Source organism: Momordica charantia (genome assembly GCF_013281855.1).
Source record: "Momordica charantia cultivar OHB3-1 chromosome 8 unlocalized genomic scaffold, Mcharantia_2.0 BLBB01000008.1, whole genome shotgun sequence".
NCBI classification, from domain to species: Eukaryota; Viridiplantae; Streptophyta; class Magnoliopsida; order Cucurbitales; family Cucurbitaceae; genus Momordica; species Momordica charantia.
Window position 1 is genome coordinate 13,935,655 of NW_028275166.1, and position 17,438 is coordinate 13,953,092.

At 33.7% G+C, this 17,438-nt stretch overlaps 1 protein-coding gene across 1 annotated transcript; it reads left to right on the forward strand.

Moving 5' to 3' along the window:
• Positions 1-16,207: 16,207 nt before the first annotated feature.
• LOC148209579 (uncharacterized) lies at positions 16,208-17,048 on the forward strand. The gene is made up of 2 exons (XM_088126915.1): positions 16,208-16,369; positions 16,881-17,048. The coding sequence occupies exons 1-2, from the start codon at positions 16,208-16,210 to the stop codon at positions 17,046-17,048; spliced, it is 330 nt and encodes a 109-aa protein (XP_087983041.1).
• The last annotated feature ends 390 nt before the right edge of the window (positions 17,049-17,438 follow it).

Here is a 17,438-nt window from a genome sequence, read left to right on the forward strand (position 1 = left end):
TTCATCACATTCCACCATCGTGTGTCCTATTTTCTGACATATATAGCACAAGTCTGGAAATCTCTCATATTTGATTGGAATCCAGCATCCCTCAGCATATCCGGATAGATTAATTTTGATACCCCTTCTTAAAGGCTTGGATAAATTTAAAGATACCCTAACTCTCAAACTTCTGCCCCAGAATAACCTATCCTCCGTACAATCACATGCTAAAACTTCCCAATAGCATTACCAAGGCATTTCGCCATCACAACATAAATGCACCCCAAAGGTAGATCCCAAAAGTGCACCCAGAACGAGGCACTATTGAAGTTCAAAGCAGATAAAGTTAAAGTCGAAATCAACTTCTCCACCTCTTAAAATTCTATTCGTAATTGCCAAACTCTTGAACCGAAACAGAAAAATATTTTGCCCTAGCATTTCCACTCCAAAATCCCCATCTACCCTCCAAACATTCTTTAACACCTTCTGTAGTAACTCCCCATAAATGTTTCTTTTCGGCAGAATTTTCCCAACTAAGCATGCTTCTAACGACTTTTTCACTTCCTTTGCCGCTTGTCCATCAATATCTACAACTATTTGCTTTTCTTCTATTGTTAGCGTCAACTTCCTCCATTCCTCAATCAGACTATCCGTACTCATCCTTATTATTTATTCTATCAAACAACAAACTAACCAAAACCAGAAACCTAGGGTTCTGGAAAACCAGTCTATGACTGACGACACGCTCATCCTAAGGAGAGCGAAAAAATTATTTATATATATATTTTAATATATATATATATATATTCATTTTTATATTTTAAAATTTTAACCACTTAAATTAAAAAATTAATGGAAAAATTACTTGGGCTTCAAATAGGTAAGGTCCCTGTTGCTTATTTGATATTGTTTTTATCTATAGCGAGTCAAATTATACTCAATATTTCATAAATGACTATTATGTTAAATATTTACAAATCTAGATTTACATAATAAGCACCTCCCTGCATTTTCTCATGTAGGTGACGTTGTGATGTGGTGCCCCCTACATAAATGCAAAAAGATGGACCTCATAAGGTACATTTTTGCAAAGTCATCTCTCTTAGGTCGAATTGCAAGGTGGCATGTTCTCTTGTCTGAATACGCCATTATTTACGTGACTTAAAAGGCCATTAAAGAGAGTGCTCTAGCCGACTACCTGTCTCAGAAACCTATAAATGACTACGAATCGATGAAGTTTGACTTTCTAGATGAGTATATTTCCACCATAACTGCAAGTGAAGAAGGTTCAAATCCAGAAGCATGGACCATGATGTTTGATGGTGCTTCTAACGAGTTAGGTCATGGGATAAAAGCTATATTGATATCGCCTAAAGGGATCTATTCCCTCTTACCGCAAGGTTATATTTTAATTGCACACATAATATGGCTGAGTATGAAGCATGCTCCATGGGTGTCCATGTTGTTATTGATATGAAGGTCAAGAAACTCAAAGTTTTCGGAGATTCCACATGCTGGTAATTCATCAGTTAAGAGGAGAATGAGAAACAAGAGACGCTAAGTTTTGGCCCTACAAACAACTCATAACATAATTGTCACAAAAGTTTGATCAAATCTCATTTGATTATTTGCTGAGAGAGAATAATCAAATAGCATACGCATTGACCACATTATCAGTTATGTTTAACATATAGCTTAATGAGGAGATCCGATCAATTAAAATTGAGAAGAGAGATCCCAACCTCTTGTATGAACATCGAAGAAGAGCCCGACAACAACCCTTGGTTTCAGGATATCAAGCAGTATATAAAGAACAAAGAATCATCGCTTTAGAAAATGACAAGCGCACCCTCCACAAGGTGGCAATGAAGGAGAAATACTGTACAAAAGAAACTACGACATTGTTCTCCTAAGATGAGTCGAAGAAAGAAAAGCCAATAAGATTATGGAGGAATTAATCCATGAAGGGGTTTGTGGCACTCATGAAAATGGGCATATGATGACTAGAAAAATTTTAAGAGCCGACTATTACTGGTTGACCATGGAGACAAATTGCATCAAATATGCAAGAAGGTATCACAAATGTCAAATTTATTAGGACGAGACTCATGATCCTACTTCTCATTTGCATACTTTGGAAACTCCTTGGCCCTTCTCTATGTGGGGCATGGACGTAACAGGTCCTATTGAACCTAAAACATCAAATGGGCATCAATTTTTTTTGGTAGCCATAGAATATTTTACCAAGTGGGTAGAAGTAGCTTCTTACCGAGATGTGACAAAAGAAGTTGTGGTAAAATTCATGAAAAGGGAAATTATTTTTAGTTATGGTCTTCCTGAAACCATAATTTTCGATAATGCAAGGAATTTGAATAACAAAATGATGAGCGAGCTCTGCGAGCAGTTTAAGATAAAACATGTCAATTCAATCCTTTATCGACCCAAGATGAATGGTGCTGTGGAAGCTGCCAACAAAAACATCAAAAGATTCGTTGAAAAGATGACTATAACTTATAGGGATTGACATTAAAATGTTCCCATTCACACTACATGGTTATCGCACCTCAGTCCGTCCTTCAATTGGGGCAACACCATTTTCGTTAGTCTATGGTATGGAAGCAGTTCTCCTTGTTGAAGTCGAAATTCCATCATTGAGAGTTTTTATGGAAGTTAAGTTACAAGAGGGTGAATGGGTCCAAAGGTGCTATGAACAGCTAAATTTTGTGGAAGAAAAGAGATTAACGACATTGTGCAGAGGACCACTTTATCAAGGAAAATGATGAAAGCCTATGACAAGAAACTGCGTCCAAAAAGATTTAGAGAGGGAGATTTGGTTCTAAAAAGGATCCTCCAGGGGAGCCTGTGTATCTTTCTTTTTTTTAGTATAACATGTAAGGGTGGGGGATTGAACTCACAACCTCTTGGTTGGAGATATATGTCAATTACCGCTAAGTTATTCTCACTTTAGCGTGTATTTTCCAATTTATGAATGATGGTATAGTTGCTTACATTTGCGCTATCTAAGGCAATATGTTACTCGAAACCAAAATAAAGGGCCACGGGAAACGAAAGATAAGGAGTTGTTCTCTAAATATCAATGGAGCAAATATGACACCTTAAAGTTATCAGGGGCAAAGTCATCATCATATTCTCGCTCATTTAAGGAGTGCTTGGTAGCCAAGTCTTAGTTTGTTCTATGCACTCTTGACACAACTGAAAGCATTTTGAAAGGAAGCGAAAGCGGTGATTAGGCTATTTTGACAATCCCAAGTTTATATTAAAAAACAATTGATTTCACTCTCTTTTTTGCAATCAAAATAGAAATTTTCGTTTGTCATCATACGTCAAGCAGACATTTCATGCATTTATGACATTTTCTCTGAGGAAGTCTCCAAAAAAAAAAAAAAACCCTACGCTAGGGTTGAAAATTTCACGACGTTTTAATTTGTTTAAGCACGCATATTTTATTTATCTCGTTGGTTAAATCGAACTCGATCGAAGATCCGGGTCAAAGCTTGTATCAAGCATAGGTACATTGCATTTTATTTATCTTATTGCTGAACTCAAACCCGATCAAAAATTAGGTCAAAACCTGTGTCAAACGCAAGTTCGTTGCATTTTCTTTATCTTGTTGGTTTAATCGAATCTTATAAAAGATCAAGATTGAAGTCGGTGTCAGGCGCAGGTCCGTTGCGTTTTGTTTTCTTGTTGGTTAAATCGAACTCAATCAAAGATCGAGGTCGAAGCTTATGTCAAGTGCAGGTACATTGCGTTTTATTTATCTTATTAGTTAGATCGAACTTGATCAAACGTCGAGGTTGAAACCTATGTCAAGGTAGGTCCGTTACATTTTATTTATCTTGTTGGTTAAATCAAACCCGATCGAAAATCGAGGTCGAAACCTGTGTCAAGGCAGGTCCATTGCGTTTTATTTTATCGTTGATTAAATTGAACCCGATCGAAGATCAAAGTCGAAGCCTGTGTCAAGCAAACTCCATTGCATTTTATTTTATCGTTGGTTATATTGAATTCGATCGAAGATCGATGTTGAAGTTTCTATCAAGCCAAGACCATTGCATTTTATTTTATTGTTGGTTAAATCGAACTCAATCAAAGATCGTGGTCAAAGCACGTGTCAAGCATAGGTCCACTGCATTCTATCCTTGGTTAAATTGAACCCGATGGAAGAACGTGGTCAAAGCATGTGTCAAACACAAGTTCTCTGCATTTTACTTATCTTATCAGGCCGTTGTTGAGATTGAGGTCACGCTAAGTGAGAAGCAAGGTCCGCCACTATCTGGCCTTCTTTAAATAAACATTTTGTCATCCCAATACTTTGTCTTTTTGCATTTGTCTACCCTTCTAGTTCTGCAAGAATACACAAAGGAGGACAAGCTATAGACACTTTATTTTGTCCGACTCTCGATTTTATTTAATTATTATTTTTTTCTCTTTCTTTACTCTATTTTTAGTTTTAGTTAGTTTTTGTTGTAGTTCTTTTGATTATAAAAACAAAAGTTTATTTCAAATGTTTATAAGGTAACATTTTAATTTAATTTAAAAAGTTAGATTTGGTTTAAAGAAGTTGATTTTTTTTAAGTAAATAAAAAGAAAGGAAAGTAAGAAAATTTTTTGTTTTTTTTAAATAAACTGAATTTGATTTTTTCCTTGTCAAAGCCCAACAACGCCGCTTTCTTTCATACTCTTCTTCCCTTATTTTTTTCTAAATTTTATTTGACCCTCCGATGCTACCATTATCTTTTTTTCACATTTAAGAGATATTTCTGAAGGGGAGCATAAAAGAATAGAGAAAAACGAACTAGTGAAGGCAGTAGATTAAAAGTTTTGTTTCTGTTTTAGTAAGCCCACCTCTCTCTCTTAAAACACCCGATACAAAACCTAGTTTTTTCGCTTTTCTCTTCTTCTTTTCCTTTCTTATTCTTTATCTCTCTAAAAACTCAAATTTTTCCTTCCAGCCACCACTTTTTCTCTTCCTCCTTCTCACTCTCAATCTCCCTCACCAACTCCGGCGGTCGAGTTCCCGCGACACCCAGATCGGAGGCGCGAACAGCAGGACCCGACAGCAGCACCACATCCTGCGTTTCTCCTTCTCCCAAACTCTCACATGACACCCACACGATTCCGGCAACCTCCAGACTAGCGACAACAGATCTGATGGCAGCAAACATCGACAGCGGTGGCACAAACGACAGCACTCCGGTGGCAATGAACTCTAGCGGGGGCACAATAGAACTTCGATTCGAGCAGCAGATTCTGGTGCAAACAGTACGACCCGACAATAGGACAGCAAGTTCCGACATTTCTCCTTCTTCCAAACTCACCCACAACACCCACAACATGATTACGACGACCTCCATACCAGTAGCAACAGATCCAACAACGCGAACAATAGCACTCCGGTGGCAGCATCAGACCTCGAGCGACGATGACAGTAACAACAGATTCTGACAACCTCCATCATTCGGTCGATTAAAACAACCTAGGTGAGTGTGGGTTAAGAACAAAGGGAAAGAAAGTTTCTTATAAGGAAAATAAAATATTTCTTTTTATAAATAAAAGAAACCAAATTTTCTTAAAAAGAAAATGATCTTTTTAAAATAAGGTTTAAATAAGTTTTTGAAAAAAAAAGTATAAGAATTTGTAAATAAATTTTGTTCTAAAAAATAAAATGAATTTCTTTAAATTTCAAAGTAAAAGTTGAGTTTTTTAAAAAAAGAAAAATGTTTAAATAGAGTGATTAAATAAAGTTTTTTAGAAAAGAAATAAAAGATTTATCTTTAAAAAGAAAATCAAGTTTTAAAGTTTATCAATGTTTTAAAATAAACCTTTCTTAAAAAACAAGTTTTTTTTAAAACTACGATGATAGGAATTGGAAAGATGATTTTCCAATGTTCTGACAAATTTTTTCTAACGACCTTCGTGCCAGTCATAATTGTTAATTCATGTTTTATCTTAAAATGTGGATTAGTAAAATATGAGACATTTAAAATAAAACAAAATATTTTTTTCTTTGGACCAATAAAATAATAGGTTAACTTAAGATAAAATTGGGTAATCATTTTCGAACGATGTCGTAAGGTTCTAACGCCTTCCCTATGCTCAATTGACTTCGGAACCAAAACCTATTTTCAGAGAGCATGTTTTTTTTTATTGGGTGACAAATTACATCTCATAGATGGTTGGAGTGGGGACTCCAACCTCTTCTCTCCAAAGATACCTTTTAGGGGATTACGTTTGCCCTCCCTGTAGCGATGATATTGTAACAATGTCCATACAAGTTTTCATTCTTTAACAAAACCTTATTATGGCATAGATATATTACGCTAGAGAAATAAATTTACTCATACTAAACTTGTAATTCATAATTATTACTCTTTGTTAGCTTAAGACATTATATATTATAATATCATTATTTAATGAAAACTATGAACTTCCTCATTATACATTATAATATCATTTTTTGCAGATGACAGTTTAATCTACTTCAATGCTACTCGAAGGGATTGTCAAACTATCAAGTAGGTGCTTAGTGCTTATGAGAAGGTGGCGGGCCAAACGGTTAATTTGGAGAAATCCCAATTTATGCCTAGCAGGAATACAAGCCAGGTCCTGATTGATCATATCCAACGCAAACTGAATATTCCTTACACCAAGTAGTTGGGTCAGTACCTTGGGCTCCCATCGCAGGTCACAAGGAACCGTTGCCAAGCTTTCAGCAAAATAGAAGATAAGGTGTGGAAGACCCTCCAAAGGTGGAAGGAAAGTTTTTTTCAACGGGGGCAAGGAGGTCCTTATTAAGGCTGTTGCTCAAGCTATTCTGAACTATACCATTAGCTGTTTTAAGCCACCTCTCTCCCCATGTAATGTGTTGCAGAAATTATATGCTCAGTTTTGGTGGGGGTCAACCACTGAGAGTCGGAAGATTTATTGGCACAGTTGGAAGCGATTAAGTGCTTGGAAGAATCAGGGGGACATGGGATTTCGAGACATTAACATTTTTAATCAGACCATGTTAGCTAAGCTGGAGAATCTTGATATACTCCAATAGTCTTTTGGTGAAAGTGTTGTGGGGTAAATATTTTAAAATAGTTTCTTTTTTGAAAGCCAAGCTAGGGTCCACACCTTCTTATGCATGGAGAAGTATTTTGTGGGGCCGTACACTTTTTGAGAAAGGTTATAAGTGGCGAGTTGGGAATGGTCATAGTATATCTATAGATTCGAATCTGGGGATCTTGAGAGACGACTACCCTAAACCTGTCTTCACTCCACCTCCTTTGCGGGATTGCTCAGTTGCCTGGTTGATGGCATGTCGAGGAAGGTGGGATGAGGAGAAGGTCCGAACCAACTTTATCGCTTCAGAGGCCGATCAAATTCTTCAGATTCCTTTGCCAAGTGATGGTTTGGATGGTGAGATTATATGGGGACTGGATAAGAAAGTGATCTTTTCAGTAAAAAGTACGTACCATCTGGGAATGAAAACTCTGGACACTAAAGCGACCTCCACTTCGAATACAAATAGGCAAGCTAAAAGGTGGAAGCATTTCTGGAACACACCTGTGGCACAAAAGATGAAGATCGCGTGCTGGAAGATAGTGAAAAACACAATCCCTATAAAATCAAACCTTCTCAGAAAAGAATTTGTGATTGATAATCTGTGCTCTTTTTGCAGGAATCATGAGGAATCTGCGATCCACCTATTCTGGGAATGTAAGCTATCAGTAGGTTTATGTGATTATTTTCCAAATCTTTACTTGGAGTTCTTGCCGTGTGACAGGAAATCGTGGGCCGACATTAATTTTTATGACATTAGTTTTCTCTTAAGAAAATGTCTCCCAATAATGAATGTCACCCTTAAGAGTTGAAATCATAATAACTAGACGAGTCTTATATTTGTGACCATTGCGTTTTAAAATCAATATAACAAGATCTCAAATATATTCATTGTCTGTTGTTTATCAATACATTCTTTATGACATTAATTTTCTCTTAAGAGATAAGACTTTGTTTGACTTTTAGAGAAGATAATTGAATAATCTTCCTTTTACTTTTAAATCAAACTTAAATAGTTATAATCATATGTGTCCTATCTCTTATGATTTCTTTAATTGACTCTAATGTCGAGTTGTTTTACTGAAATGAGGAGAATGTTTACTAATGTTAGTATAAAAGAAAATAACTTAGTTTTTCTTAAATACGAGATTGCTTACTTTATCTTTCCCCAAAACTCAACATCCTTAAGAAACCTTAAAGTCTCATCCAAATTAATTTTAAGGTGGGAATTAAGTTAAGAAATTATAAGAAAATGACAAGTGTATCTAGAGTGACTACTAAAAATCTTCAAGCCTATGTTTCGCATAACCTTGAACTGCGAATGATTTTAGTTGTTGCTTTATTTGGTACACCACTTAAACCTTTTGTAACAATCTTAAGTGCTTTTTCCATATAGACTGGAGGTAAGGAAGAATGATTTGTCATACTTCTTACCATACCTTTTCGAGCTTTGAATCATTTTATGAGCAACACACATCTCAGGTTGGCATGGAAATATGTATTATTTATTAGCTCTATAAAAACTTAAAGGAGTTAGCAAATGTCCTAGATCTTATCTTCCTAATTCATTATATTTTATAATATTTTGATTCACTAAAAATTGAAAGGATGACTTTTAAGATGTCTGGGAATAAAGACCTATACCAAATATTGATTATATTTCTTATAACTTTATGCAATGTTATTAAACATTTCAAGAAGCCATATGGAATAGACTATGAATGACAATTTTAAAATACTAAAGCTCTCAATAGCACCTTTTTTGATAACTCCATTTATGTCCGATTGATCATACTTAATGCAGACTTAAATGTCTATTTAATAATCTTGAGAACCAATAAGTAATGAATAGACATACCACTGTCTATTCAACACAAATGACAAGTTTTCATATACAAGTCTAACTTATTAATATCCAAGGTGAGAAGTCATATTTTTTTTTTATACTTTATGTGGCGACGTATTTATACTTTAGAATGACTTTTAAGTTTTCATTTAGTGTACTCCCTACTGTTTCTTTATTCTTTGTTAAGACATGGTCAACAAAAATTTAAATGTTTATTCCTTGTGTTATTTTCAGAACCATCTTTATCATTTTCTAATTATTTTCCGACTATATACTAAATGTATAATGTCTCAAATGAATATCAAATATACAAGCTAATCTTTGAATGTTTTAAATTTAGTGTATTTGATCATTTGATGTACTCCCTAGTCCCTACTGTTCCTTTATTCTTTGTTAAGACATATAGTCAACAAAAATTGAAATGTTTATTCCTTGTGTTCTTTTTAGAACAATCCCTATCATTTTCTAATTATTTCCTCATTAAACATAATCTCCTTAATTGTTGCAAAATATTGTCGTAAAACTTATGCAATTAAAGTAACTCCTACTTTTCAAGATCCTAATTAACCTTAAAGGAATATTGCTTAGCAAAAGTAGAAGTGTTTTCTTTCTTTATCACAAGTTTAAAAATTCATGCAAAATTGAATAAAAACGATTCTTAAATACATTATAAAGGCAATAAAAATAATATTTAACAATAAATCAATAAATAATAAAAACATGCTCAAAATTAACATTAAGTTTATAAAAATACTTTACATTTAAACTTTACAAGGATCACAAGATATCCAACATAACATTAAAACTTTTCCTTTGGGCCGACTATATCAACTTGCAATTGGTACTCTCAATGTGATGATCAAATTTTGATAACCATATGTCAAGTGAAAGCCTTCTTTTGAGCCAACAAGCACTTACATGACATAACTTTATATTGTCCATGTTTATTATCCTGTAACTACAACTGTTAAGCCAAACTGAAAGTCTTCCTTTGGACCGACTACAGAACGCATAAACACACAAGTTCACAAACATATGAAATTTCCAAAATGTCAATATAAAAAACCAGAGGCTACTTTGGCAACATGATTCATCAAATCAACACCAACAAAAAAAAATCAGATAATTATGCAAAATATTTATCTCTAATTATTATTAATTTTTATCTTTATGAAAATAAAATTACCAAAATTATTTTCAAAATTAATAAGTATATTTTATATGCATAATTTAATAATTAGAAAAGTCTTCTAAACAATCTATAAATCTAGAAAGAAAAAAAAAACTAGATTACGCAAAAGAAATTTTATTGATATTTCAACTCATTCAGAAACTCGACATAAGCTACGAAACACTAAATGTAGTACACAATAATAAAATATTAATAATTCATTCCATAATTACAAGAGTATTTGTTATTTGGCCAAATTATGACCTTTCTTTGGGCCGATCATAATTATCATTAGTTCAATCTCATAATAATCATTATTAATTATTTCCATATGAAAATAAAATACCTAAGTTATTTTCAACGATTCCAATAGCACGTTAAAAAACAAAATGTTTAAAAGTAATTCTCAAAGATCCAGTAATCATCGATGCAAAACCATGTTCTGATACCACTTGTTGAAAAAAATAAAAATGCATTAGGACCATAGCTATATATTTCTATGTTAATATAAGGTTTTCTATAATTCCCCTAAGATTAATGAACTGGTTTCTACTCAATAGACCACACAACTAAATTGAAAGTCATGAACCCATAAGCAAAACCACTTAAATTGAAAGTCATGAACCCATAAGCAAAATCACTTAATATGTGTAAACGACTTTAATAATCCTAGTGCAAGTGTACACTAAATCGTGTAGCAAATGATAAAAAAATCGTATCTATATGGATTGAGTGACTAATATGCTCCAATTTTACTTAAGAAATGGGTAACCAAACAAATATATTTTGTGCAAAACTTACTAACAAATTAAATATAAAATGCATCAAAAACATTAAGCTAAAATAGTACTAAAATGGGTTGCAACATTGTCGTCATTGTCTGAGTTGTGATCATGAGTGCCATTAACATGAAACTGCTCCATGGAGTATAATTTTCATCGTCGAGCAAATCAGAAACAAGAATAGGCTCGTATTGTTGGAATGATGGAGAGCATACGAGTTGAGATGTATTGATCAAGAGATGATTGAATTGAAGAAGAAGATTGAGTTGTAGTGGAACTAAATCTTCATCATGCCATCACAAGAAAGAAAAATGGCAGGAAAGCCAACAATTTCCAGAAACTACCAAACAAACGGTAGTAGAATAGAAAAAATGAGACACACAAAAAAAACTCTCACGAAATGTGATTAGAATTCATCAGATACCATATTGAGGTTGAGAGTAAATTAACCTCACTCAATCTCAAGATGAAACATTAGTTCATAATATATATAGACCTAAGCAATAAAGTAGTTAAAAAGTGTAAACCATATAACTAACCTAACCTAATGTAACTAAATTAGATATCCTAATATTTTGTAAGAAAAAATTATGTTTTTGTATTTATCTTAATTGTTCAATAACGATACTCAAAAATCAAGATGGAAATAGTTATTCACCCATCACGACCTAAATATTTTTCTTTCTAAAACAAGAGGGGAAGAAAGTGGGAATGATTTTAAATTCCCAATAAGAAAAAACACTAGAAGAGAAGAATAATCTTGTTGACTCTCCTTTTCTGAAAAGAAATCCAATGTCGTACACGTTCAAAATTTTCAACAAAAGGGAGCACAAGACTGCTTCAACAAACACGTGTCCATGACATTGACATTTACTAATTTCTTCCTTTTTTGGTTCAAAAATTTCAATTTTCTTTCCATCGTTTTCTCAAAATCAACTTTTTGAAAAAGAAAAAATAATTTAAATAAATATATATATATATATATATATATATATATATATATATAACACTTCTAGAACTTTAAAAAAGCTTCAATTTTACTTTTGAATTTTTTGTTTATTAACTATTCTCGTAAATATTATGGTGACATGATAATTAAATTAACGAGTAATCGTTCTCACCAAAAAAAAAAAAAAAAGAAATACTAACAAGTGATCATTTGAGTTGATGTATAGCAATAGAGTAACATAAGTAAGAGGCAAAAATTTCGATGGAACAAACATATGTGATACCCTATCCCATGTTTTAAACTATGTCGTTCTTAGTTTCATCTATTTATTCGACTCTTTTTATTGTACTACGTCACTCTATGACATATAAACATTTAAATTATAATCATTTTAATGACAATGACTTCTTAGAATCAAATTGAAAGGTTAAAGAATGTAATTTAAATTTTTAATATTTTTAAAATAAATAGATATCATCATTAAAAGTGGAAAAAGATTAAGTATATAGTTTAGCCCATTTTAAAAATATTTCATCACTTATATTTCTACCAAGATTATTTTTCAATCTAACTAAAGTGTAATCACTTGTTTTCGTTTTTTCATTTAGGAAAAAAAAAAAAGAGTCACTTGCTTTCCCTAAATATTTTAGAAGTACTATTCTAATACCTTTCTTTTAAAAATATCTTGAATTCATAAACCAAAAATATTTAAAAAATAAACAACAATATTTGATAAATTACTAGATGAAAGTAGCTTATGTTAAAATATGTTTTGTCTGTTTATAAAAGTTTAGTCATTCATAATTGACTTTTCTTTTCTGATATTTTACATGTACCATAATTGATTTTTAAGCTCTCGAGGCCAAATATTATATCATAATTTGGAATTTTAAAATGTTTTTACCATATAAGTTAGACCAAATAATTAAATATACCAAATGATACTTATTCTTTAGGTAAATTCTCAACTTAGTTAACTTCTTGTTTTTATTTGTTGGTTTTTGGAGAAATATAAGGATTAAGTAATTGTTTTAGTTTCTCGCTTTTCATTTCTAAAATACATTTTCAAAATTGTTACAAAATTGTGGACAAATTTTTAGAAACAACAAAAATAAATTTCTACTTTTTATTTTCACTTCACTTATTTTCAAAAACATCAATTAAAAATATTATGTTATCATTTAAAGTGTATAATAACTATATAAAAAAAGTAGTCAAAGTGAATAACTCAACGCTAATTGATACATATATCCAATTAAGGGATTGTGCGTTTGAGCCCCACCACAACATGTTGTATTGAAAAAAACTATATAAAAAGGTATAACATAAAAGATTTAAATATTTAATTTCAAAACATTAATTCTCAGGTAAAGTTTTTATTTTTTAAATTTATAATATAAAAGAACAAAAAAATAAGAAATAATTACCAACGATAATTTTCTTTTAATTTATTAAAAGATAGATGGGAGAGATAATAAACATGAACGCCCAAACGAAACAAATGGAGATATTATTGTAGTAATAAATAATTGTTCAAAATTATTTTGACAAATATTGAAGCTTTTAAAAAAGTTTAGAAAATATAGTTGTTTTAGTTGGGCCGGCGTTTTATTTAAAAAAAAAAAAAGTTGGGCCGGCGTTGACTAAGACAAATGTGAGTGGGGAATGGGACATTTCTCAACATCAATATTGTAAAAAATTGGTTTGAAAAACTATTTTTCTTTCACATACCGGTTTAAAAATATATTTGGTCCCGTACTTACGTTAAAATAATAATTTAATAAACTTTAATATGTAACGATTTAGTCATTATAATACCTTAACTTAGTAGTAATATAGTCCCCAAACTTTAGTATGAAATAATTTAGTTTCTTTGGTCTAAAATTTATAACAATTTAGTCTCTGCCATAAAAAATCTTATCAAAATTAAATATCGATTTTTATCATATAACAATCTAGTATTTATAATTTATAAACACATTTAATCATTTATCAATTTATCGATCTACATGTATAAAAAATTTAACAAAAAATTTTACGGTAGAAACTATTGTTACGTACTAAAGTTTAGTGACTAAAATGTTACCAATTTGAAAATATAGCGGCTGAATTATTATAAAGTAAATTTTATAAAAATAAAAATACAAAAATTAAAAATACTTTTTTGACGTAAAATATTTTTTACTTTGACCTTAAAAGAATTTATAAGACGAATTTGAAACTCTGTCAACGTTCACATATTCATATGGTGAAACTATTTTTCATAATTTATATTAAAAATTAAAATATGTTTTCTTTCGCATTTGCCAGTCGTTCAACGCGGATACCACATTTTCAAACCAACCAAATCAAAGTGGTCAAAGCACAAAGTAAGAGCCATTTGCTCGAAATAATTATAATAATAATTTCGTCTATGTATTTCTAAATTTAGAATGATTTAGAAGGTTTAGTATATTAATTTATTCTCTTTTCTTGCCTCTCTCGTATGAAAAAAAAAGAAAAAGAAACTACTCTCTCCCTCTCTTTTTGACCACGTTTTTGATCCATTTCTCATCATTATTTGCAAAAAATGACCACATATTCTTAAAGTATAACATGCATAAATTATTTTTGCATAAAAGTAAAACTATGGTACTTTAGGAAAAATATGAGAAAAATGCGGTCAAAGTTGGAAGAAAATAACAGAATTTTGTTTTTGCAGAATTGTGCCCAACACATTTTTGGAGGGCAAAATGTCAAAACACACGTTTTGATTAATGAAGGACAAGAAGGACATTTACCACGTATTCAAAACCTTGAGTCCAAGTCCAAGTGAGGTGGTTAGGTGAATCTTAACCTTTTCCACCTAAAATGGGGGGAGTTTCAACCAACCTATGTTATAAAAGGTGAATTCCATCCCTTCCAAGCTTGATTTCATCTCTCTAGTTGTAGAACACGTTTTTAGGGTTTATGTTTATGTTATAGTTATTAATTTCCTTTTTTTTCACGCTTTTACCTTTTGTATTGCCTTTAATTCAAATTCTTACTTCCGTTCTTTGTTCATTCTGTTCTTTTAAAGTTCTTTAGCAAGTTTTGACTCCCCTCACGCTCGAGAGAGAAGATGATCAAACTAGAACTCATTGTACGGCTTATTTATTCATTTAAATTTATGAAAAATACTTTCTTTATGTTTTCGTGCATTTACTTTCATTTAATCATGTTCTAAATTAGTTATCAACTTCCTTGTGGAATGCCTTAGTCAAATGATTTGATTTTCAACACGTTCGGGATTTTAACCAGATTACGCTTGACACTTTTTTGGGTTGGTTTCTAAAAACTTCTCTTTACTTATTTTTTCCATTTGGCCAGTGGGAACTTGATTTATACAAAGCCCAACCTTGGAAAATGTGAGTTCAGTAAAATAATAGGAAACCAATATGGGATGTGACTTAGAAATAAGCCCATAAAACATGGTCCTAGGCATAGGCCCTCTAACCCATAATGCAAATAAGTTGGTAGACATTCTTTAGGATTCTAATCACACATAGGAATATGATTGTAGGTTACCCTAGCCTCTGCAGTAACCAAAAGCGGTAGTGAAAGAGTATAACTCAAATCCCAAGAAAGGCCAGGAGTTGCGCCTGGTGCATTTTCCCAACATAGTGTGTTTTCCATGTTTTGCATCAAAACTAAGGTAGGAGACAAGGAGGTTGAGTTTCATTAAATTGCTTGTTAATTAAAACCCCAAACAACAACATTTCATCACATTTTTCTTCCTAAATCACAATTGCATATTTGAACCATTCACTTCTTAAAAACTATTTTGAAAAGCAACATGTCCTTGAGGATTCGACCTTGGATTACTACCAAGTATTACTTGTGACCGTGTGCACTTGCACAAGTCTCTAATCTTTTTGAAGGTAGAGAAAGTCCCAACAGTCATGGTCCATCGTCTTAACATAGATCCTTCTGTACGACCTCTAAAACAAAAGAGACGACCTGTAAACACTGAAAGAAGCGAAATGATTGTAGGAGAAGTCCAAAAACTTTTGAAAGCTGAATATATCAGGGAAGTTAACTACCCCGCATGGCTGTTGAATGTAGTGTTAGTAAAAAAATCAAACAGAAAATGGAGAATGTGTGTAGACTTCACGAACTTAAATAGAGCGTGCCCAAAAGATAGCTTCCCTCTTCCACGGATCGACCAGCTGATCGACACAACGGCCGGCCATGAGCTCCTAAGCTTCATGGACGCCTACTCAAGGTACAATCAAATCAAGATGCACATCCCCGACCAAGAGCACACCTCATTTATCACCAACCAAGGGTTGTATTGCTACAAAGTCATGCCTTTCGGGCTGAAGAATGCGAGGGCGACCTACCAATGCATGCTCAATAAGATGTTCGCCGACCAGATAGGTCGAAACATGGAGGTGTACGTTGATGATATGCTTGTGAAAAGCAAGAGGGCAACCTCCCACATCCCCGACCCGACAAAGACCTTTGAGGTCCTCCGAAGGTATCAAATGAAGCTCAACCCAGAGAAATGCGCATTTGGAGTCTTCTCCGAAAAATTTCTTGGTTTCATGGTCAGCCAACGTGGGATAGAGGCCAACCTTAAGAAAATCCGAGCCGTGCTAGATATGCAACCACCTCAGACCTTGAAGCAACTCTAGTGCCTCAACTGAAAAATCGCCGCGTTGAACCGTTTTGTGTCACAATCCATAGAAAAGTGTCTGCCATTCTTCAAGGTGCTGTGTAAGAAAGACCGTTTTAAGTGGACTCCAAAATGGCAAAGTTGTGTTCGATGAGCTCACAAACTACCTGAGTTCAGCACCACTACTATCAAAGCCACTACCAGGCGACGAGCTCGTTTTGTACCTCGCCGTATCTGCGAGTGCGGTGAGTTCTACGCTAGTACGGCGGAATGATGGTCGACAGAGCTTGGTTTACTACATGAGCAAGGCCATGACAGATGCCGAAACCCGATACCCCCAGATAGAGAAGCTGGCTATAGCGTTAACTGTTGCGGCACGACGCCTCTGACCCTACTTCTAAGCTCACAAGATAAAGGTCTTTACTAACTTCCCATTGAAACAGGTTTTTCAGAAGTCAAAGACCTCGGGGAGACTCATGAAGTGGGCTCTCGAGCTAAGTGAGTACGACATAGACTTCGAGCTTAGAAGTGCGATGAAGGGACAAGCGATGGCAGACTTCATTACCGAGCTTACTCCGCTCCTAAGCCTAGGAAGCGACGACCAGGCCTGATGGGTCTCCTTCACATCGGCGGATCTTCTAATGAAAAAGGAAGTGGGGCTGAAGTCGTTCTCCAAGCACCTAGCGGAGGTCGGTTCGAGTATGCGGTGACATTTAACTTCCCAGCCTCAAACAACGAGGCCGAGTACGAAGCGATCATAGCAGGGCTGTGCATAGCCAAAGCCATGAGGGCCACATGCCTGGACATATGAAGCGACTCGTAGGTCATAGGTAACCAGATAACTTAAGAGTACCAGGCGAAAGCTGCAGGATGGAAAGATACCTGCATAAGACATGCAAGCTACTGTCCTGCCTTCAGGAGTATACCATAGAATGGATTCCTCGAGCAGAAAATGCCAACGTCGACTCTCTGGCAAAGCTCGCATCCTCCTACCCAACCAA

Excerpts from the sequence above, each read along its gene's own strand:
- LOC148209579 (XM_088126915.1), top strand. The coding sequence starts at position 16,208 with ATGGAGGTGTACGTTGATGATATGCTTGTGAAAAGCAAGAGGGCAACC. Across the intron at positions 16,370-16,880 it reads AAAAATTTCTTGGTTTCATG|GTTTTTCAGAAGTCAAAGAC; the intron begins GTCAGCCAACGT and ends CCATTGAAACAG.